The 25,049-nt window shown below is 45.2% G+C and overlaps 1 protein-coding gene and 1 long non-coding RNA gene across 2 annotated transcripts; one reads left to right on the top strand and one right to left on the bottom strand.

The window, feature by feature from the left end:
• Positions 1-998: 998 nt before the first annotated feature.
• Positions 999-6,147, bottom strand: LOC139832108 (uncharacterized). Its single transcript, XR_011746694.1, has 2 exons — positions 5,736-6,147; positions 999-1,725 (listed from the first exon to the last, which is right to left on the bottom strand). It is a non-coding gene; the product is annotated as an uncharacterized lncRNA (long non-coding RNA).
• LOC127308296 (tyrosine-sulfated glycopeptide receptor 1) lies at positions 1,940-11,795 on the top strand. The gene is made up of 2 exons (XM_051339077.2): positions 1,940-3,571; positions 8,537-11,795. The coding sequence occupies exons 1-2, from the start codon at positions 2,145-2,147 to the stop codon at positions 11,607-11,609; spliced, it is 4,500 nt and encodes a 1,499-aa protein (XP_051195037.1). The 5' UTR covers positions 1,940-2,144; the 3' UTR covers positions 11,610-11,795.
• Positions 11,796-25,049: the final 13,254 nt, after the last annotated feature.

The raw sequence follows: 25,049 nt of genomic DNA, 5'->3' as shown, positions 1-25,049 counted from the left end.
GACAAATACAATGGCAGTATAATACCTAGGTATGTAGATTGAAAGACACACATAAATAATTCATCGAATTGGGAGACGAGTCGTCGAGGTCTCTAGGCGACGGTCTGACCGCATGAGCGCAATTATCTAGAGTAAATGTAGGCCTACCTAGAGCACGGGGCTCTCTGGGTTATATATTCGGAAACTTTCCATATTTTTTTCAGAATTTCCTTGCCATACCCGTTTCATCCGAAATGGGTACGTTGTTTTGGTTTATGATTTTTCTGTCTCCGTTTCTTTTTTGCAAAATGCTGCTTCCATTTTCTTTTTTTGCTCTCCACTTCCTTTTTCTTCCTTTTTCTTGAAAAACGGATGGAAAGTATCCGTTCCATTTTCAACCCTACCGACAAGCAATTTATATATACCCTAAGGATAATCAGGTGTAGCCGGGGTCATTGTGCATCCCGAGCGAACTTGTTTAAGCAGGGCTCGATTAAAATGAAAAAAAAAAGCGAGATACATTTATGAATCGTCAACTACAGGGAAGAATACGACCAATCTACTACGAGTTGGCAGATTCGTGCAAGCACGTCAAATAATTAATGGTTTGAATCATCGCTGTCGACTAGTCGGACAGGTCTTGCCGCCATTTTTGTATCGCAGCTAGAAAGTGGCCGAGCGTGTTGAGAGCGACGTGCGAAGATCAAGACCGTGTGCATGATCTGGTCACTCGCATCAACGTGTTGAACTGCACAGCTGATCCCCAGGCTGACACGCCCGAGTGCCCGATCGATACGTCGTGTGGCCTCCCGTGTCGTGTCCCCAACTTCTTCAGTGAGCACTGTACATGATAACGGAGAGATCAGTGATACGCACTACATACTCGTTGAAGAAGAACATCGTTGAGGCCTTTTTATTAAATTAAAAAAAATCTCATATTTCGAAGCGGAGCTAATACTGAAAAACTAAGCATGGCAAGAAATAGGATAGAATGCTTTCGTGATTTCTGACAGCGTTACTTTTGTAGGATGCCAGCCACTTTGCTGTTCTCTTTCTCTCTATCACAAGAGGAATATCAATAAACACATTTACATTAATCAATGATTGAGTTCAGCATCTTCTAAATAATACTCCATAATGGTGATACAGTGCAGCTAGCATCAACACATCATCATCATCCAAAAATGAAACCTGTACCGAAAATGATACATATGATACTGAACACCAATTATTCAACTGAAGTAGAGTACTAGAAAAGTACAATAAACAATTTCATCCGCGCGTGGTTCCGTTCCAAAGACCAATTAAACACGACACAAGCATTCCCACGACAAGCATGATCAGAGCCGAGTGATCGACCAGCCTGCTACAGAACTCACACGCATCCTCAGTTAACTTTGAACCCCTTCCGAATTCAGATGGTCCACAATAGTGAGCCAGTGGAGCCGGGGAATAGAAAACAGCACCAAACGTGTCCATCAGGCAAAGCTTGCGTGATAAGAGGAAGTAAACGCCTCAGCTCAACGAGATGGATGACTGAGAGCACAGATCTGATCACCAGGTCACACCCACCCACTCCACCACGTCCATTACATGATTGCACTTCTTCTTGCCATCCACACACACTAACTGCGACGCTGATGACTGGTCTAGATTGCAAGGGCTTTTCGGAACAGTCTCCCTGTGAAATATCTCGCAAATCAGGCCCTTGCAAATCTGCCGATGATACTATTTTGTAAACCTTTCCTGTTCACCAAAGGGCAGAGGATGCATCAAGAAATAATTTTTTTTTGGCAACTTTTAGTGGGAAATAGGTTAGAGTTGTTTGGAGAAACCGTTAAGAGAAGTGATGTCAGGCCAAGTATGTTGTCAAAACTCAATAAGAACAGAGTCAAGGGTCAGTATTAAGGTAAGATTGGGCAATCAACTTGTCAGTACATTATTAGCAGGCGGCCCATAGTGAAACACTGAAATGTCAGCGTGTGAACCAGGAAGCTGCTGGTGGACTACTGGCTACACGACAAGGGACAAAAGAAAATGGGGGCAGCAAGATCTGCTTCTTCTTCCCCTCATGCTCTTTCATGATTAGGCCATTGATTGATGCTTTATACAGCCAGGACAAAAACATAAGCATCTGACTTACATGCTAGCTCCAGCAGCAAACCATGCAGCCACTCCACTTTCCATGCATGAAATACAACAGAAGATTACCTTTCCTTGGTCTTGCTCTTGTGCTGCTGATCTCCTTGGCATCTCCTACCAGTTCCTGCACCGAGGAGGAGAAGGGCTCTCTCCTCCAGTTCCTCGCTGGGCTCTCACAAGACGGTGGCCTCTCTGCGTCCTGGCAGCATGGCACAGATTGCTGCCAGTGGGAAGGGATCACCTGCAGCCCAAACAGGACGGTCACCAGTGTCTTGCTGGTTTCAAAGCGCCTCGAAGGACGCATCTCAGCATCGCTTGGGATCCTCGCCAAGCTTCAGTACCTCGACCTCTCTCGCAACTCGCTGTCCGGTGGTTTGCCACTGGAATTGCTGTCATCCAGCAGCATCACCGTCATTGATGTCAGCTTTAACCAGCTCAACGGAACACTCGATGAGCTGCCATCTTCAACCCCCGCCCGGCCTCTCCAGGTACTCAACATCTCCAGCAATTTATTTGCAGGACAGTTTCCATCCACCACATGGAAGGCAATGGAAAATCTGCTCACACTCAATGCCAGCTATAACAGATTTACTGGGCAGATACCAACTCATTTCTGTAACACATCGCCATCCTTCACTGTGCTTGATCTGTGTTTCAACAAATTTAGTGGCAGCATACCCCAAGGATTTGGTGATTGCTCCATGCTGACAGAGCTAAGGGCTGGGTACAACAACATCAGTGGAACACTACCAGATGAACTCTTCAATGTAACCTCGTTGGAGTACCTGTCTTTCCCTAACAACGGTTTATATGGAGTTCTTGATAGTGCAAGCATAGTCAACCTCAGAAATCTCGTAACCCTTGATCTTGGAGGGAACCAATTCCATGGCCAGATTCCAAACAATATAGGTCAGCTCAAGAGACTAGAAGAGTTTCATTTGAACAACAACAACATGACAGGGGAGCTGCCATCAGCTCTGAGCAATTGCACAAATCTGGTAACGATTGACCTCAAGAGCAACCATTTCAGTGGAGAAATTACCAATGTCAATTTCTCCAACCTGCCCAATCTAAAAAATTTAGATCTTTGGTTAAATAACTTCACCGGCACAGTTCCAGAAAGCATTTACTCATGCAGTAATCTGACTGCACTGCGGCTATCTAGCAACAATTTACATGGGCAGCTCTCATCAAGCATAGCCAATCTGAAGTATCTCTCCTTCTTGTCACTTGGTAAAAACAATTTTACAAACATCACAAATGCACTCCACATCCTTAAGAGCAGCAAGAACCTTACGACTCTGCTTATAGGGCACAACTTCTGGGGAGAGCGCATGCCAGAGGATGACATAATTGATGGGTTTGATAATCTTCAGGTTTTGGACATGGGAAATTGCCAATTGCCAGGAAAAGTACCTCTATGGATATCAAGGCTCACAAATTTGGGGATGCTACTTTTAAATGGCAACCAACTCACTGGACCAATACCAGGCTGGATCAACTCCCTAAGTCGACTCTTCTATATGGATGTGTCAGACAACAGACTTACAGGAGAAATCCCACTAACCTTGATGGACATACCAATGCTAAAATCAACCAACAACGCAACTCATTTGGACCCAAGGGTCTTTGAGCTGCCTGTTTATAATGGTCCATCACTTCAATACCGTGTGGTCACATCTTTCCCGACAATGCTAAATCTAAGCAAAAACAACTTGACTGGTGTCATTCCCCCGCAGATTGGTCAATTGGAAGTGATAGTTGTACTTGATTTCAGCTTCAACAAGTTATCTGGTCAGATTCCACAATCGATTTGTAACCTCACAAACTTGCAGGTGCTAGACTTGTCCAGCAACAATCTCACAGGTGCTATCCCTGCTGCATTGAACAGCCTGCACTTCCTTTCAGCATTCAACATTTCGAACAATGACCTAGAGGGGCCTATTCCATCTGGAGGCCAGTTTAGTACATTTCAGAATACTAGTTTCAATGGGAATCCAAAGTTGTGTGGCCCTATGTTTACTCATAAATGTGTTTCAGCTTCAATACCTCCGTCCTCCAGAGAACACCGAAATAAGAAGGCTGTCTTTGCCATTGCCTTTGCCGTGTTATTTGGAGGTATTGCTATTATTTTGTTACTGGTGTGTCTCCTTGTCTTAATCAGGATGAAGGGTTTTAAAGCGAAAAATAAAAGGCATGATAATGGAGATGTTGAAGCAAGTTCGTTCTACTCCAGTTCAGAGCAAACATTAGTGGTGATACGGATGCCCCGAGGCAGGGGAGAAGAAAACAAGCTCAAATTTGCAGATATTTTGAAATCTACGAACAACTTTGATAAGGCAAACATCGTTGGATGTGGAGGTTATGGATTAGTCTACAAGGCAGAGCTACCTGATGGTTCCAAGCTGGCAATCAAAAAGCTCAACGGTGAAATGTGTCTGATGGAAAGGGAGTTCAGTGCAGAGGTTGATGCACTCTCCATGGCACAGCATGACAATCTTGTACCACTGTGGGGTTACTGCATCCATGGGAACACAAGGCTCCTCATATATTCCTACATGGAAAATGGAAGCCTGGATGACTGGCTTCATAACAGGGATGATGAGGCAGGTTCATTTCTTGACTGGCCTACTCGGCTCAAGATCGCACAAGGGGCAAGCCTGGGTCTTTCTTATATCCATGATGTATGCAAGCCTCATATTGTCCACCGTGACATCAAATCCAGCAACATCCTACTGGACAAAGAATTTAAAGCTTATGTTGCAGATTTTGGGCTAGCCAGATTGATCAATCCCAACCAAACTCATGTCACAACTGAGCTGGTCGGTACTATGGGTTACATTCCCCCTGAGTATGGGCAAGCATGGGTTGCTACGTTGAGAGGTGATATGTACAGTTTCGGAGTAGTCCTGCTTGAGCTACTCACGGGGATGCGGCCTGTTCCAGTCCTATGTACATCAAAAGAACTAGTCCCATGGGTGCTGGAGATGAGGTCTGACGGAAAGCAAGTTGAGGTCCTGGATCCAGCGCTTCGAGGCACGGGATGTGAAGAGCAAATGCTGAAGGTGCTTGAAGCCGCTTGCAAATGTGTCGACCGCAATCAGTTTATGAGGCCAACTATCATGGAAGTAGTGTCCTGCCTGGTCAACAATGACGCTGACATGCAGACAATGAAATGAATGAACTACACATTATAGAAAATCTTGTGTTTTCGTGCATGATGTACACGTAACTTGTTTAGGTTCGCTAGAGCTAGTGCTTCTGAAAATTTAGAGTTTGTTTTGTACACAGCCTAACTGATAGCCATTCTGCCAATTAGATCTCCATTCAAATGCATATACTATATGCTGTTAGCTTTTTTGCTTCGGATCAGCTGATTGTAGGAACTGCCAGAGTCTGAGATGAATTACTTAATTAGCAAATACAAAGAATGTTTGGTTTGGTCACTTTTCACTTGGTCCAAGCGTTGAATTGAATGGACCAAGACTTCGAGAATTTAATACGAAAACCATCTTTGAAATGTATATAGCTCAGCATGCACAGAAGTATTTACTATTTATCCACAGCAACAAAACGAGAGGGATGGCGATCAGAATTCAGAAGCACCAACATACCGTGTCCAAAGATTTACGCGGCCAAGAAACCACGGCTCTTGCATTGCAGCTCACACCTCCGGCGTGTACCGATAGGCCTCTACGCGCGCCCCAAGACTGATTTACGGTCCTGACCCAGCATCCAGACAACCACGGCCGCGGTGAATCGACATCCGGGTCGGCATTTCGCCGAACGGCCTGGGCGCGCCGCTGGCGACACGGCCAGCATTGCATCGGAGGGATAGATGACAGATCGCTCGCGTGAAAGGCGTGAGCGTGGAAGAGAGTGTGCGGCGCTAGTACGGCGGCACCAGAGGTGGAGGCACCTCCGGCGAATCGCTGGCAACGAGGAACGATGACGATGGTGGGAAAAGCAGAAGGACTTCCGTGGAGAATGGAGAAGCTTTTCTGGTTTTGGGCTTCCCTGTGTGGGATAATGGTGATATCTTAAGATAAATGCTTAGGTAGAAGAAAGAGAAAGATAAAAAAATACTTTGCCTTTTCTTAACTAAGAGATGATCTTTTAGCATAATCTCTCTTACCATAAATTTAGGATGTCTCGTTACAAAAGGTAAGACTAAAAAACAACCCATTGTACATCAAATTTTATTGTTATATCTAAATTACGTCATAGGATTAAGATAAAACAGTCTTATCAACCATTGTATATGTCCTTAATATGCTATCTAAGACCGAGCCACTTTGCAAATCGTGTTTTCATGCTCGTTATTGACGTAACGGAATATTGATGCTTCTAGTAAAATTCATTTCCTAAAATTCATGTTGTTTTCCTTCTTTATTCTACTTTTGTCATCTTTCTGGTTAATGTTCATTTCGTAAGAGTTCAGAAACAAATGTTAACTTTCGGGAATTGTTAAGTATGTTTTCTGATCTAGAATTTTCTTCAAATTAACTGAGTTTTGTAAGAGTGAAAACTTCCTATTTTTCTATTGTTGTCAATAATTGCTGATTAGGGTGTCAATCCTACTACCTCCGTCTCGATTTAACATGCACGCACGCAATTCAAGACAAACTTTGACCATTGATTTGGTCAACGAAATATGATATATATATCTATAAAATTTATATCATTAGATTCGTATGCAAAAAAGCTTTTCAATGATATAATTTTTGTGACATATATTTCATATTTTATTGACTAAAATAATGGTCAAAACAATTTCTTAAACTACGTGCGCGCTGTTAAACTGGGACGGCTAGCCTCTTGCTACATTACTCTCGATGAGAACAAATATATCAAAAGGAAGTCGGAACATGAATATTATTAGTCACCCGTGGAGGTGGTGTTTTCTCATTATAAAAAATAATTAAAATAGATTTTAAAATGTTAATTTTTTTGAAATAATACACAAGTTTCCATGGGAAAACAATATTTTGTATGGCATGTATTAAAAAATAGAAAATGTCCTGTACATAGTCGGGTTGGAGCATCAAAATTTATCTTTTTTGCACAAGACACAAAAAATATTCTTTTTTTCTGAAAACTTGTGTGTGAACATAGAATATCTAGATGTACATACAAAAATTTATTTTAGAATTTTTTGACACTTTAAAATATATTTTCACACAACAAGTTCATATGCACCCGTGAGCCGAATTGGATTTCCCATCACCAGTGCAATATCCAGGGACATCTACGCTACTAACGAACATCAAGTCTGTAAGAACTTATAGCTTCCTATAAAAAGTAGGGATCCGGCCTTTTCTCTAAAAATTAACGAACATCAAAATAGCAACATCCACAGAAAAATAACATCGTACTACAATTACTCCAAAATATTTAAACAGAACTACTCAAGGGGACTAATTAGTATCCCTGCCTCACCAGCCTGTAGACAATGTCTATCTACACAAAGCATCAGAACCAAGTGCCAACACTGCCAGCCCTAACCAAAAGCGTCCATAGTAGTGCTCCAGTGGAGGCAGGAGAATCAAAAAGAGCACCAAACGTATCCATCGGATGATGCCCGCGTGATAACTGACAAGAGGAAGTAAACGCTCCAGGTCAAGGAGATGGAAGAGACCACTGATAACCCACATCCATTAAGCTAGAAAATTGCACTTCTTATTTCCCTCCACTTGGCCTTGTCTACACACTGATCGAGACGTTCATAATTGCTCCCCATCTAGCCCCTTTCCGTTTGATCTCCCCGGAAACTACATCTCAGATCGAGTGCTCGCAAGTCTCTTATTTATCAAATAAGCACATTTTCCTGTTCACCAAAGGGGAGAAGGATGCATCAGGAAATAATATTTTGGTCAGTGTTAGTGGGAAGAGGTTTGGTTTGTTTAGTGAAAACGCTAAAAGAAGTGATGTCAGGTCAAGTAAATTAAGGCATGTTGTTAAAACTCAATAATAACAATAGAGTCAAGGATGACTAGGAAAGATAATTGTACGTCCAGTATTAAGGAAATTGGGCAATTGCCTTAGTATATTATAGCTGGCAGCCCATAGTGGAACACTGAAACGTCAGCGTGTGAACTAGGAAGCTGCTGGTGGGCTGGGGGGGCAGTAGTGTAAAATCCAATTTTCTTGACCCCAGTTTTCTTTTGGTGACTAGGACTACAAGGGACAAAACAAAATGGAAGCAGGCGCAGTATCTTTCTCTCAACCCATGCTCTTTCTTGATTAGACCATTGATGTTTTGCTCAGTCAGAGCAAAACTTAAGCTCTGGTTTCCATGCTAGTTTCTTCAGAAAACCATGCAGCCACTCCACTTTTCATGCATGAAACACAACAGAAATTTACCTTTTCTTGGCCTTGCTGTTGTGCTGCTGGTTTCCTTAGCATATCCTAGCAGTTCCTGCACAGAGCAGGAGAAGCGCTCCCTCCTCCAGTTCCTCGTCGGGCTCTCACAAAATGGTGGCCTCGCTGTGTCCTGGCAGCATGGCACAGATTGCTGCCAGTGGGAAGGTATCTCATGTAGCAGAGATAAAATTGTTACAGATGTCTTGCTGGCTTCTAGGGGTCTTCAGGGACACATCACACCTTCTCTTGGGAACCTCACTGGACTGCTGCGCCTCAACCTGTCAAACAATCTTCTATCAGGTGGCCTACCACAGGAATTGATGGCTTCAGGCAGCATCATCATCATAGATGTCAGCTTTAATCAACTTGAGGGAGACTTGCAGGAGTTGTCATCTTCAACCCCTGCCCGGCCTCTGCAGGTACTGAATATCTCAAGCAACTTACTTACAGGAACGTTTCCAACCACAACATGGAAGGCAATGGAGAATCTTATAGCACTGAATGCCAGCAATAACAGCTTTACAGGGCCAATACCAAATGAATTCTGCAAGAGCTCGCCATCCTTCACGGTTCTGGACCTCTGTTTAAACCAGTTCAGTGGAAGAATTCCGTCTGGACTTGGTAGTTGTTCCAGGCTCATAGTGCTGAAGGCTGGCAGCAACAACCTCAGTGGGACTCTGCCAGATGAACTTTTTAATGCTAACTCCTTGGAGTACCTCTCCTTTCCCAAGAATGGATTACAAGGAACACTTGAAGGTGCACATATTCTCAAACTGAATAATCTGACAACCCTTGATCTTGGAGAGAACAATATCAGTGGAAAGATTCCGGAGTCTATAGGCCACCTTCAGAGATTGGAGGAGCTCCATTTGAACAACAATAACATGTCTGGGGAGGTGCCGTCAACCCTGAGCAACTGCACAAATCTTATAACAATTGACCTCAAGAGCAATAATTTCAGCGGACAACTTTCCAAGGTCAACTTCTCCAATCTAACCAATCTAAAAACTTTAGATCTTATGAGCAACAGTTTCAGTGGTAAAATTCCGGAAAGCATTTACTCATGCAGCAATCTAATTGCACTGCGGCTATCTTCCAATAAGTTCCATGGACAGTTGTCAGAAACAATAGGCAATCTGAAGTCCCTGGCATTCCTATCACTTGCTAAAAATAGTCTGAAAAATATCACAAGTGCACTCCAGATACTTAGGAGCTCCAAGAACCTCACCACCCTTCTTATTGGTGGCAACTTCAAGAATGAGTCCATACCAGAGGATGATATAATTGATGGTTTTAAGAATCTTAAGGTTTTGGGTATTGAACATTGTCAATTGCTCGGTAAAATACCTCTTTGGATATCAAAGCTTGGAAATTTAGAGGCGTTATTCTTATCAAACAATCAACTAGAGGGATCAATACCATCATGGATTCAAACCCTGAGCAAACTATTCTATCTAGATATATCAAGTAACAATCTCACAGGGGTAATTCCAATAACACTGATGGATATGCCAATGCTGAAGTCAGAGAAGACTGAAGCCCATTTAGACCCAAGGGTCTTCGAGCTGCCTGTTTATATAAGTCCGTCACTTCAATACCGCGTACCCATTGCTTTCCCTAAAGTGCTGGATCTAAGCGATAATAAATTCACTGGTGAGATCCCACTGGAAATTGGTCAGTTGAAAGCCCTCTTTTCACTCGATTTCAGCTTCAACCGTTTGACAGGCCAGATTCCACAATCAATATGCAATCTCACAAATCTGCAGTTGCTGGACTTGTCCAGTAATGATCTCACAGGAGCAATCCCATCTGCATTAAATAGCCTAAACTTCCTTTCAGCATTCAACATTTCGAACAATGATCTTGAAGGGCCTATTCCATCTGGAGGTCAGTTTAATACATTTCCGAATTCTAGTTATGATGGGAATCCAAAGCTGTGTGGCTCTATGCTAAATAAAAAGTGTGGTCCATCCACAATACCTCCGCCCCCCACGAAACAGCGAGATAAGAAGGCGGTTCTTGCAATTGCATTTGGCGTGTTCTTTGGGGGCCTTGCTATTCTTTTGTTGTTGGGGCTTCTCCTTGTCTCGGTCAAAATGAAGTGTTTGACAGCAAATAATAAAAGGGAGGACAAAGAAGATGTTGAAGCAACTTCATTCTACTCCAACTCAGCCCAAACATTAGTGATGATGCGGATGCCACGGGGCAAGGGAGACGAAAACAAGCTCAAGTTTGCTGACATTGTGAAAGCTACCAATAACTTTGACAAGGAGAATGTAATTGGATGTGGAGATTATGGATTAGTCTACAAGGCAGAGCTACCTGATGGCTCCAAGCTAGCAATCAAAAAGCTCAATAGTGAGATGTGTCTGATGGAAAGGGAGTTCAGTGCAGAGGTTGACACACTCTCCATGGCACAACATGAAAATCTTGTACCTCTGTGGGGTTACTGCGTACAGGGAAACTCAAGGTTTCTCGTATATTCCTACATGGAGAATGGCAGCTTGGATGACTGGCTTCATAACAGGTATGATGATGCTAGCTCATTTCTTGACTGGCCGACTCGGCTCAAGATCGCACAGGGAGCAAGCCTGGGCCTGTCTTATATCCATCATGTCTGCAACCCACAAATTGTTCACCGAGACATCAAATCCAGTAACATCCTACTAGACAAAGAATTTAAAGCTTATGTTGCTGATTTTGGTCTAGCCAGATTGATCCGTCCCAACCAAACTCATGTCACAACTGAATTGGCCGGCACTATGGGTTACATACCTCCCGAGTATGGACAAGCATGGGTTGCTACGCTGAGAGGCGACATGTACAGTTTCGGAGTAGTCCTGCTTGAGCTGCTCACTGGAATGCGACCTGTTCCAGTCCTATCTACATCAAAAGAACTAGTCCCATGGGCGCTGGAGATGAAGTCTGAGGGAAAGCAAGTTGAGGTCCTTGATCCAGCACTTCGAGGTATAGGATGCGAAGAGCAAATGCTGAAGGTTCTTGAAGCTGCTTGCAGATGTGTGAACCACAATCAGTTCATGAGGCCAACTATCATGGAAGTAGTCTCCTGTCTGGCCAGCATAGACGCTGACCCGCTGCAGCAAAGATCAGACAAGATACAGTGAGCTACAAATGATAGATTATCTTGTGTTTTTGTGCACGATGTACTTGTAACCTCTATAGTTCCACTAGGACTAGTAATTCTGATAATCTTAAAGTTTGTTTTCTACTTTGTACGGCGGTAACAGGTTGCCACTTTTGAGCTTTACATACAGTGAACTTTACATGGTGAATGGTTGAAAACCGTTTCCATTCAAGTGCAGCTATTATTGCCATCAGCTGTTTGCTCCGGCTAAGCTGGTTTTTGAAAACCGCTAGAGTTGGAGGTGAATTGCGCAATTACAAAATAGGAGTGCAACAAATGGTTGGTCCAAGGCTCCAAGCGTCAAATAGAATGGAGTGAGAAAATTGAGAATGTAAGAGGAGATCATCTTTGAAATGTATATAACTCAGCACGCACATCAGTATGCGCGCCGCCACTGGCACAACACTAGAGGAATGGCGACCAGAAGCACATTCGTACCATGTAGGATAATTCACCCGACCAAGAAACCACGGGGCTTGCACTGCAGCTCGCCCCTCCGTCAAAACGCGCTCAATGCCTGGTATACGAGCCAGATCCAGCTTCTCGACGGCCACGTCCGCGGTTCAAGAATCGACATCCGGGTCGGCATTTCGTCGAACGGCCTGGGTGCATCGCTGCCGATATGGTCTGGGTAGATTCCGGAGGCATGCAAGTGAAATGGGGCACGCGTGGAAGCGAGTATGCGGTGCGCGTGCGGTGGCGTAAGAGGAGGAGGCACTTCCGGCGAGAGCGGTGGAGTTGCCACTCGCCGGCAGCGAGGAGCGATGGCGATAGTGGGAAAAGCAAAAGGCGAGTAGTCCTGCTTGAGCTGCTCACTGGAATGCGACCTGTTCCAGTCCTATCTACATCAAAAGAACTAGTCCCATGGGCGCTGGAGATGAAGTCTGAGGGAAAGCAAGTTGAGGTCCTTGATCCAGCACTTCGAGGTATAGGATGCGAAGAGCAAATGCTGAAGGTTCTTGAAGCTGCTTGCAGATGTGTGAACCACAATCAGTTCATGAGGCCAACTATCATGGAAGTAGTCTCATGTCTGGCCAGCATAGATGCTGACCCGCAGCTGCAAAGATCAGACAAGATACAGTGAGCTACAAATGATAGATCATCTTGTGTTTTCGTGCACAATGTACTTGTAACCTTTATAGTTTCACTAGGACTAGTAATTCTGACAACCTTCAAGTTTGTTTTGTACTTTGCATGGCGGTAACATGTTGCTCGATTTTGAGCTTTACATATAGTGAACTTTACATGGTGAATGGTTGAAAACCGTTTCCATTCAAGTGCAGCTATTATTGCCATCAGCTGTTTGCTCCGGCTAAGCTGGTTTTTGAAAACCGCTAGAGTTGGAGGTGAATTGCGCAATTACAAAATAGGAGTACAACAAATGGTTGGTCCAAGGCTCCAAGCGTCAAATAGAATGGAGTGAGAAAATTGAGAATGTAAGAGGAGATCATCTTTGAAATCTATATAACTCAGCACGCGCATCAGTATGCGCGCCGCCACTGGCACAACACTAGAGGAATGGCGACCAGAAGAACCTACGTACCATGTAGGATGATTCACCCGACCAAGAAACCACGGGGCTTGCACTGCAGCTCGCCCCTCCGTTAAAACGCGTTCAATGCCTGGTATACGAGCCAGATCCAGCTTCTCGACGGCCACGTCCGCGGTTCAAGAATCGACATCCGGGTCGGCATTTCGTCGAATGGCCTGGATGCGTCAGTGCGTCGCTGCCGATACGGTCTGGGTAGATCCCGGAGGCATGCAAGTGAAAGGGGGCACGCGTGGAAGCGAGTATGCAGTGCGAGTGCGGTGGCATAAGAGGAGGAGGCACTTCCGGCGAGAGCGGTGGAGTTGCTCGCCGGCAGCGAGGAGCGATGGCGATAGTGGGAAAAGCAAAATGCGGTGCACACTGGAGAGGCTTTTCTGGTTTTGGGCTTGCCTATGTGGGATGGGCTTTAATGCGCTATCTAAAATATGGCCATTTGTGACGGGCCTTTTTCAGGCTCGTTATGACGTACACTTTGCCACACTTTGCTAAGCCTAATTTTGGCAAGTGTGGCAGCCACAAAAGTGTGGCTAGGATTTTGGAAGCCACAAAATGTGGCAAAAGTTGGCCAAAAATTCACTCTATGACAAGTGGGCCATATGGATACTGAAGTGTGGCAGCTCTAAAGTGTGGCAAGAACCAAACACATACCAAATTACCAAACTTAGGCTTGGCAAAGTGTGGCTGGAACCAAACAGGCCCTAAAAACCAAATCAAGATTATGCCGCGTCCGTTGCATGTCTTACTATCCGTCGCTGCTTTCCTTTTCTGCTTCCCCTTCAATCACGTAGCTAGCTAGCCAACGCGTGGCTGCTTTGGCTTTTTTTTTTCTTTCTTCGTTCACGACTTCACGTAACTAGCTACCAGCCGCTGCTTTGGCTCTTTTTTTTTTTTTTTGCTTAGCTATCTAGCGCATGTCTGTTTTTATTTTTACGAAGAAAAATAGCAGGAGCTAAGCTAATTGGTAACTTGACATGCACTAGTTTGAACATGGGCACCCATCGAATGAACGCTGGTGTTCACATGGGTAGGTGAGCACGCAGGCAGAAGCAAACACGTGGCTAACGTCGTTTGTTTTATCGTTTGTCTGAAGTGGTCATTCTTTTTACAGCGATGTGGAAAGCAACATGTGGTCCTTATCCCATTAGCACCTCCTCTCGTCTGGCTCGTTCTCTGCCCCTGGATCGAGAGCTTCTTTTCAATCGCCGTGGTCCTGGCGGCGGCGGAAGGAGGCGCAAGGAGGCGACGCGGGGGATGACTCGGCGGCGGAGGCGGCGCTGGGCCTGGTGGTGGCCGCGCTGGAGGTGTCGCCGCGCATGGAGGCGGCGCTGGAGCTCCGGGCCCGCGCGCTCCTCGCGGCTGCGGTGATACCGCGACGTCGCCGAGATGCTCCGCGACTACATACCCAGCTGCGGCAAGGCGTGCGCCGGCGGCGACGACAGCACGGCACCTCCCTTCTCGTCTGCTCGTCCGGGTCGGGACTGGCACCGCGCATCCCGCGCTGTCTCCTTTCGCCGTGCTGCCTAGTGGGCCGGGCCGCATCGTTCCGCGCGTCCGGGCGCCCCGCCGACGCCATCGCCGATCGCAACCGCGCGGCGGCGCTCGACCTGCGTTCATCCGGCGGCTGCGCGCGGCGCCGACGTGCTCGAGTCCATCGGCGTGATCCCCGACGACCTCCGGGACTGGACCACCCGAAGCTCCTCTACGACGCGGCGCTCCGCGACGGGAAGGCTGCCGGGCCCGAGCTGGGCGAGATCGCGGGCGCGCACCGCGAGCTCGTGGCACGCATCCAGCAGCTCCGCGGCCGCATGGCCGCCGGCGACTGGTGCGCGCGCACCTCCTGCTCGCGTCGCCCTCGTGTTCATGCCTGCAGGGTGACCACCGCCACGGTCGGCGAGGCGAGATTGGCCAGTCTCCCCGTTCTTCCTTTCTTTTTCGTGATGTTGTTTTCGTGCGAATCCTGCGAATCCTCTCTATCCTCGTCGTTTATCCCCTCCATCTTGTTCTGATCCTAAGAACAAGTCCAGCGGCCATCTGATTCTGGCCGGCAGCAACGGATCCGGCCTCCCCTATTTCTTTTCTTTTTTGTTTATTTCGTTAGTTTTCCAGTTGCAATTTTTATTCATTGTTTCATCGCTTGAAACTGATCTATTCAGGAATCTGAGTTCTTACATCCTGAGTTTGTACAATGAAACTGATGTATTCATGAAGAGATTTTGACGGAAAATTTATTAGTGCTGGAGATTTTGTTTATTTGCACATGGCTACGGGGAGATGCTAATTACCTTTATTAGCACATGGTTATGGGTCCAGAAGAGTGGACAGCAGCTAAAAGGTAGACTCCACGCCGTGTTGTCGCCGTGACCATGCTCGCTCGCGAGAGAGAATCTTAAAGCAAATCAAACGACGGGGAACCCGTGCGTAGCTACCCATGTGATTACCGAATTCACTCTCAACCATTAATTGGGGTAAACCAAAGATTGTAAAAACAAAATTTGGTCAACCTATGGCTTTTCAATAATTCAGTAGGAAAAATGCTATACCAAATTGGAACATAACTTTTATTTGTATGGATAAAATGATTACGAACAAAACAAAAAATAGCGTTTGCATTCTTTCATTTTTTTTTTGTTTTGTTTCGCGTGTAGTTGACCTGTCTTCGTTGTCCAGGATAGTTCAATTCACTTGTATGTGAGTATGAAGCGGGTCGGTATTTAAACAGCTGCGCATCCGTCTAATCTTACAATGTGGGACTATTCGGTATCAGTGAGAGGCCGGTCACGTGCGACAGGAAAGCGGCATCCAGCGGCTGCATGCGCTTCTAATATCTGTGAGTGAAGGTGTGTGGAGGCACCTGTGTGGAAATAATTATATCGTGATATTTATAGTCTATGATTGCTAGTCCACTAGCAATATGTCTGATCATTGCTTCGTTCTATTAATTTTAGCAAATAAATTCGGACTAAATAAAACATAACACATGGAACACATTGCGATATACAATGGAATAAGAGTTGGTTAGTTGGAAAAAATTGTTATACGCATAAGAAGAAATAGTTGTCTATGTGTGTGAAAAAAATCTCGTCTACTCAAGGAACAACAATATTGCGTCCAAGAGAACATCTCGTCTACTCAGAGAACAAGAATGTTGAAACATCTCGTCTACTCGGGGAACAATATGATTTGTTCTAGGTAAGAAATCTCCTCTGCTCGAGGAACGATAATATTGCATCCGAGAACATGTCTCGTCTTCTTAGGGAATAAAACTATTGAATATGTGGAACAAACCTCGGCTACTAGGGGACAACAACCTAAAAAGGAGGGGAACAACAACCTATACGGGGGAATAACAACCTAAAAAGGAGGGGAATAACAACCTAAAAAGGAGGGGAACAACAATCTAGACTGAGGGGAACAACGGCCTAGACACAAGGGAAGAACGGCCTAGAAGAGGGTACCAATGGTCTAGACGGAGGGGAACAACGTCCTAGATAGGGTGGAACAACGTCCTAGATGGGGGAACAACAATCTAGACGGTGGGGAACAACAACGTAGAAGGAGGGGAACAACAACGTAGACAGTGGGGAACAACAACCCAAATGGAGGGGAACAACGTCCTAGACGAACAGAAACAATGACCTGCACAGCGGGGTACAATGATGTAGACAAAGGGGAACAACAACCTAAACTAGGGAGAACAACGCCTAGGCAGAGCGTAAGAACAGCCTAGACGCTGGGGAACAACAACCTAGATGGAGGGGAACAACGACATATACACAATGGAACAAAGGCCTAGACGTTGGGGAACAACAACCTAGATGGAGGGGAACAACGACATATACGCAATGGAACAACGGCCTAGACAAAGGGGAACAACAACCTAGACGTATGGAAACAACAACCTAGACAGAGGGGAACAACAGCCTAGCCGGTGGGGAACAACAGCCTAGACGGTAGGGAACAACAACTTAGATGGAGGGGAACACCATCCTATATGAAGGGTAACAACAACCTATACGAAAAGGGAACAATGACTTAGATAGAGGGGAACAATAGCCTAGATGGAGGGAAACAACATCCTAGAAGGAGGGGAACAAAATCCTAGACGAACGGGAACAACATCCCACACAGTGGGGAACATCATCCTAGACTAAGAGGAACAACATCATAGACGGACGGGAACAATAACCTAGATGAAAGGGAACAACAATCCAAAACAAAGGGGAATAACATTCTAGATGGAGGGGAACAACATCTTAGACGAAGGGGAACAACCTAGATGGAGGGGAACAACAACCTAGATAGAGGGGAACAACAACCTAGATGGAGGGAAACAACATGCTAATTGGAGGGGAACAAAAAAATCAATATGAGGAAAAAATGAAATCATATAGAACAAAAAAATCATGAAAACATGTTTTTGAAATAACATGAAATAAAATAAATACATGAAAAGAAGAAGAAAATAAAACAGAAATATCAGAAGAAACATAGAAAAAAAGATAAGAAAATGAGATGGAAGGACCCGAGGAAATGGAGAAATAAAGGAAATCTAAAAAAGAAAAAGAAATGAAAAACAATTTAGGAAGCAGCAGCGTATGGTACAAATAATAAGTATGTAACCTTAACGTTGTACAACATCCACGCCTTAGCTAACTGTCTTCGTCCCAGTTCAAGATGGCAGTTTTCCCCGTGGGGACGGGTACCCGCGGGTAATTACCCGCTAAGAACCGGGGATGGGGGGCAAATTCGCCCCGTGGGGATGACGGGGCGGGTACCCGGTAACTTAACGGGGCGGGGACGGGTAAGGAAATCCCCCCACGGGTACCCGCGGGGACCCGGAACCCCACATGTCAGTGTAAATAAACCAACAAAACCTAATCTCTCACCCACCCGGCCGCCCCACGATTCCCTCTCCCAGACCCCCATCTCCCCGACGCCCGACCCAGCCACCAGGAACGAATGGCCTCGAGCTCATCTCCCGACTCATCTCCTCGCCCCTCGCCCCCTCGCCCCGAATCGCGTCCTCCGCTCCAGTGTCACCAGAGCGCCGCTCCGCTCCTGCTCCTTATTTCCTCCTCCTCCTCCTCAAGAACGCAAGGGAAAGGCAGGCAACAACGGAAGGGGAGGAGTTCGTCGTCGGCAAAGAGGAGCTTGTCTCCGAGGAGCTCGTTGGCTTCGACAAGAAGGGGCTTGCCCGCATCAGCATCGCCCAGGTGGCTCATCGGCGTCGACTCCCCGTGGGGATCCGGCGGGGGCGGGTACCCGCCAATGGCGGGGATGGGGATGGTTTTCCCCCCGGTAGCTTCGCGGGGATTGGCGGGGGTCGGGGCGGGGACGGTGGAGCCATCCCCGGTCATCCCCGTACCCGTCGCCACCTTGAGTCCCAGTCGTACTGAAGCACGCCGGTTCCATCCCTGACCTTAGCATCTCGTTTTTGCTCTTTTCAAACAAAATCAGAGAAGCAAATCTATGGAGCTAAATGGGCCGAGCCCAGTAGAGGAATTCCTTCAGCGAAACGATACTCCCAGGCGCGCGCGCTAGGGAGTCGTTTCCGACCCAGGGCAATTCCTATACACTGATCAGGTCGGTCGCTACCGCGGGTCGTACATCCACCGCGCGTGGTATGGGTCGGCCTGGTCTGCCCAGTCTGTTTCCTTTTTTTTTCCTTTTCCTTTTTTTTCTGTTTCTTTTTTTGTTTTGTTTTTTTCTCTTTCTTTTTATTTTCGTTCAAATATGAAAATAGTTTAAATTGAGAAACTATTCAAAAAAAATTAAAAATCAAATTTTAAAAACGTTCAAATTTGAAAAAAATTCAAATACAAAAAATGTTTAAATTATAAAAACGTTCAAATTTGAAATCCGTTCAAATACATAAAGCGTTCAAATTTGGAAAAATGTTTAAATTCGAAAAATATACATAACAAAATATGTTAAATTTTTGGAAAAAATAAATTTACAAATTTCAAAAATGTTCAAATTTAAATTATGTCCATATCCAAAAATGTTTAAATTTCGAAAAAAAAATAAATCAAAATTAGAACATTTTTTTAAAAATTTCAAAAATTTCGAATCTTAACAGATTTTAAAATTTTGTTCTCCGAAAATATATTTTTCTAAAGTTAGATATGGAAAAAGAAAAATATTAACAAAAAAGAAACAGCAAAAAAAGAAAGAAGAAAAAACATACCTACTCTTAATGGGGCCGCGACCCAACCAACCGACCAGGTCGCTGGGGTGTGCGATGCCCCGTACACGCCGACCAGGTCGGAGTATAGGCGCCCCCGCGACCCAACCGACAATAGAGCCTCCGATAAATTTAATAAATAAACAATTAAATAAATAAAACAGTTTGTGAACCATGTGTAATAAGCCATTAGAGCATCTTCACTTGGCGCCCCAGCACCCCTTCCCAGTCCAATTTTTATCGGCAAATGGACTAAATTTCTCAAGTCGCGCCCCAACAGACCTTAAATCGCCGGATTGATCCATATTTTCATATGGCCATCGCATGTCGAATCCAACGCGCCGGGGAGACCCTGCGAGCTCCGAATGGAGAGAAAGCGTGCGAAAACTTCCTACCCTGCCAGTGGCCCCGTTCTGCCAGCGACATGCAGCGCGCATACCCTCATCGTCTCGGCTTCCACGCGCCATAACTGGTCGGAGCAACAACTTTTCAGACCAATCTCCAAGCTGCGGAGTAAGTGCGAGAACCGGCTAGCTACCTTGCGCCGAGCCTATTTATCCCCCGAGATTTCCCCTTCTTCCTCCTCGCTTCGCTTTCTCCTCGCCCAAATCTTTCGAAACTCTCCACTTGGGAGCACGAGCAGATGGTCGAGAGCTACCCGGCGACGGTGCGGCGGCCAACGGCTTCGGCCGTTGTCCCTTGCACGACTGGGAGGTGCGCCTACTGTACAAGGCACGCTACCTGGCGCCGTCGGATTTCCGCGGGCCGCTAGGCTGGTGCCTCAACGTTGGAGGCGTGTCTGTCCTGCTCTGGACAACGCGATCTAGGACGTCCTCACTGGCATGACGGACGAGGAGCGCGCCAACCCCGAGCGCTACCCTGACAACTACGGGGCGTGGACGCAGTTCTTCCGCGACCGGCCCATCCGCGAGTTCGCTTCGTACGACGGCCCATAGCCGATGCCATTGCGCAACAACGCGACTGGTCGGCACCGTTGGTGGAGCGCGCGGGGGCTCACCCTCCTGGCTGTCCTCGAGCGCATCCAGGCCGGGAACTTCCCGGTCCTGCAGATGCCGCCAAGAGTGTTGTCCGTCTCCCGGTGCAACGGGAGCTCATGGATTCCATGGTGCATGGCCTCCACCTCCTCCTCCTCAGATTCAGCGCGGGTGTCGCGCTCGTTTGGATCGGCGCCTCCAACGACGCCGAGGAGCCAGCTGCGCCCAGTCAAGCCTGAGCCCGCGTCGCCGCCGCGTACCCGAGCCCGCCGCGGCGGGATCGTCATCAATGAACGACACGACCCTTCACCTCCGCGTGGCTGTCTCCGCCTCGTCTGCCCGAAGCGCGAGCGGGATACCTGTGGAGAGCGCCTACGCACGCCGAAGATGGAGCCTGCTGAATGGGCCTCCCTCGATGCCGAGGACAACTTTGTCCTCGAGGCGGTCATGGCACGGTTGTTGAACGGCATCCCGCCCATGCCGCTAGACCAGTCATTGGCCTGGTCGCGAGCGGAGTGGGAGTAGGCCGAGGCAGAACGGCAGAGGTGTCTGCTCGAGAGGGCCACGCAGCGCCGTGCCTTCGTCGTCCTCGAAGACAGCAACGACCACTGGGAGTCGACCCGCCTCCTCCTCGCCGCATCGGGGACCCGGTCCAGGGAAGCATACGCCGGCCCCCATCGCTGGAGACGCCGCCGAAGTACGAGGACGGCTCCGACGGTGACGACGATGATTACAAGGTGTTCTACCGCCATTTCGGCATGTAGGCGCCGGTTTTTTTTTCATTTTTATCTATCATATGCACGTCGAATTCATATATATGTAAGAACTTCGAACTCGTTTAATATGTACAAATTTAGCATAATTTCTTTGTGTTCTTTCAAATTTCACTAGCATTTCAAAAAAAATCGCCACCTCCCTGGCTCCCTTGAGCATGCTGCTGGGAATCTGAGTCCCCAGGCCGAAAATTTCATCCATCCAGCTATTTAACGCCGTATTTCAACCTGGGGAGCGTCAGCGAGTGGAGATGCTCTTATAACTTATACTCCATGATACAACATTTGGCAGTAAAAAAAATTCATAGAAAATATCTTGAAATATGTTCCAGATTTGAGAAATATGTTTTTGTACTTAATAAAAGTACTCACGCAACTCATTACAATATTCCACAAACAAGCATGGTAAATTTATTTGTGTTGAATTCAATTTTTATTTTTGCAATGATATCAACCTATAAATATGGATGGAAAAACGAATATGTTACACGAAATTTTTCTGTAAAATAGTGCATGAAAGAGCTATGCATTCGAATTGGAACTTATCAAGAGGTTTTATGGAGTTATAGTATTCTACCTGTTTCATAACTCTTGTCGCAAATTTAGATGTATCTAGACATATTTTGTAAATTGATACATTTGAATATGCAAAAATAATTAGTTCCTATAGTTTTAGTAATATATTTTTATTTTGGAGTAATATTTTTCAACATATATTCATTTTCCAACACATGCCTTGGGGTTTCGGTTGGGCAAGGAGTGGGTTGACGATGGACGAAGAAATCCTTTTGTTAGGGTTCTAGAATATGATTGACTATTGGCGAGAAAGATGCTAGCATGCAATCAATTGAGATGGGAGAGGATAAAACAATGACACTTCATAATTAAATGACAGCCAAAGATTTGTGGCTATCCGTGACTACACGATGGAAGATCTGCAACCACAACAAAAGGAGGAGAATGACGGGAGTGCGGCTGGTACCAGTATCAACACTTGAGAAGGCATCGTCAACATGAGTTGCTTGAATGGGCGAGGTTGGATCGCGAGGAAAGGTCTATACTACGGTGTGATACCGCCTTCGTCCATGTGGAGCGGGCTCACGTTTGCGAGTACAAGGAAATTATGAACCACACCATACAAGTGCCTCACTCAGGCTCCTTTGATTTATTGGATAGGAAAATCATAGGAATGGAAAAAATATATGATTAGAATGTCATGGCTACTTAAATTTTATGGAAAAATAAAGTGTGTTTGATTGTAGCAAAGAAAATTTTCCATGAGGTATAACCTCATATTTTTTTCCTATAGGATATACACTACAAAATTTTCCTATGAATCAAACATGTGTAGGAAATTTTCCTATAGAATTCAAATTCTACACAAATGAGCCTTCAGCTTGGAAGGTATACATTGCCACAGTTTTCTCCCTATGTTTAGGGATGAAAGTGGAGCGGAACATTTCTGATTTTTTCGCGGAATCATGAAAGGAATTAAAATATAGAAATGGAAACGGAGTTTTGTAAAACAAAAACAGAGGAATTTTAGAAAATGGAAACGAAAATGGAACAATGTTTTCTAGCGGAGCAGCCACGAAACCAAATTTTCGTTTCCGGCTAATTTGAAATTTATATTTTAAGGTTGATGTTCATTGCCCAATCCAAGAGACTCATTACATCACCTTCTCAAGCTAAACTTTCAAAGAGGAACATCTCAAAAAATGGCGACCATGTTATCCCCTCAACCATTCATGGAGCCTTTCACGGTTCAACCTTTCCCCTTTCCCTAGTAATTCGAGCACCTCACTAGAATAAGTAAACAAGTTTGTTAGTTTGCTTGAATGCTTGAGATTTTTTTTTGCATGAACCAAGGGTTCTCTTGGTTTCGATGAACATCTACAGCATATTCGGTCCATATCTGTTTCTGAGAATATCTGCATCTATATTTGTTTCTAGTGTTTCAATATTCATTTACGTTTCTGTAAAAAAATGAAAACAAATATGGTCTCACATAGTTTCGTCCATTTTCGCTCCGTCTTTACCCCTACCTATGTTTATTAGGAGGACATATTTTTATCAGGGGAATGTTTTCTTGAAACAAACGCAATGCTCTTTGGGGAGCCCATTGAAACCGACGCATCGAATCTGTTCAACTCACAACAAAAACGTTTTCACCTTTATAACCACGTGGAGAGCTATCATAAACCCTGTAGGTTTCAACTCCGAAGTTTGGATGACACAACTTCCTGACTTCTAATCTAAATATCACCAACATTTTTAGATGCTAAAATCTTTATTTGGTTAAAACTTTCAACGAAAATTCATAATTTCGCAAAAAAAACACGAATTTCAGTTTTTTTTTTAGAAATGGGAGCATAGCCCCAGCCTCTGCATCGAAACGATGCACACGGCTTTTCACTTATTAATAGCAACACGAGTATCAAATATCAAGGTTTACAACTCATGGATCACCAAGGGTTGATATAAAGATCAGCCAACGAAATAAGAAAAACATGGCTCGCTTATGTATCATGGATACGTTTAGTATGCAGCCAACCACCCTGGCTGAAGATAGCCCGTACAACCGCCATCAGCCGATTGCATCCAGTATCCAAAGGTTCCCGCTGCTCCGTGGGAAGAAGGTAGGACCACATGTGAATTGATGAAGCAGCCTGGATAACCTGTAAGAAGATTGGTTTTGAAACCCTGTTAAAAACAACATCATTACGGCAATTTCAGATCGCCCAAACTAAAGCACAAACCCCTACTCGAATGAGCGCCTTAGTTTTTTTACCAATCCCATTTAACCAATTGCCAAACAGGTTAGTAATATTAGCGGGGGGAGGAATATTAAAAGTGAAATGAACCACCCTCCAAACAAGACGAGAGAACGAACATGAAATAAACAAATGATCAATTGTTTCTTTAGATCCACAGAAAACACAATCCGTACACCCATTCCACCGTCTTTTTGCAAGGTTATCCTTGGTTAATAGCACCTTCTTATACAAGAACCACATGAAAATCTTAATCTTCAGTGGTACCTTTATCCTCCAAATATATTTTTTCAGGAAAACTGTATGCCCATTCAAGAAATCGGCATACATGGACTTTACCGAAAAAATCCCAGAAGAAACTTGTAAACCCGGGAATAGATTCTGTGAACACGAGTACGTGAGAACAAACACACACTTTTGCATATGTGAACTTATAATGCAATAAGACAACTCAAAATTACACATAAAACTGCAGAAAGAAATTATTTGAAAAATCTACATACATATGCGATTATCCTTATCCGATTGAAGATTATACTCCAGAGCCAAGGTGTTTGATTTATAATTCCTACGGACAACGAGGACAAGGGTACATAGTTCATAGCAATGTTTTACAAGTACATTCGTTGCCTTTTTCTTACCTTTTAAATTTCTACAAATGTCTATCTAGATTAAACTCGGCGAAAATAATACTGACACTACTTTTTAAAACTAGCACGTGTATATGCTCGTGACTAGAGCAACGTGCACCATGTTCCCGCATTGTCCACCTGCAAGCCGTGTAAAATTGTGTGCTTGTTGCAATAGATATACACATCGGGCTGGTGCTTCGATTGTGATAATACAGTACTATGAGATCGGGAGTCATTGTTTTGGTTGGTCCATTCATAAATAACCAATCTCCATATAAAAACCAACACCCGACTGGAATGGTGGAGGCTAGCACACTCACATTTGTGATTTGTCAGTGGGAGAGTGCATATGAGGAATTGAGGATGAGAGGACTGTGGGTCGATAGCGTTGTCAGGTACCGTCACTGGATTAGGAATGGGATGTATCGGAACATTGATCCGAGCGAGAAACCATATGTGTGCTCGCTCTCTTGTGAATGTGTCAACGTAGTATCCAGGTCCTCGGATCATCTG

The sequence above is a fragment of the Lolium perenne genome, chromosome 6 (assembly GCF_019359855.2).
Source record: "Lolium perenne isolate Kyuss_39 chromosome 6, Kyuss_2.0, whole genome shotgun sequence".
NCBI classification, from domain to species: Eukaryota; Viridiplantae; Streptophyta; class Magnoliopsida; order Poales; family Poaceae; genus Lolium; species Lolium perenne.
Note: the sequence above shows the minus strand (reverse complement) of the source record. Positions and strands in the feature narration are given on the sequence as shown.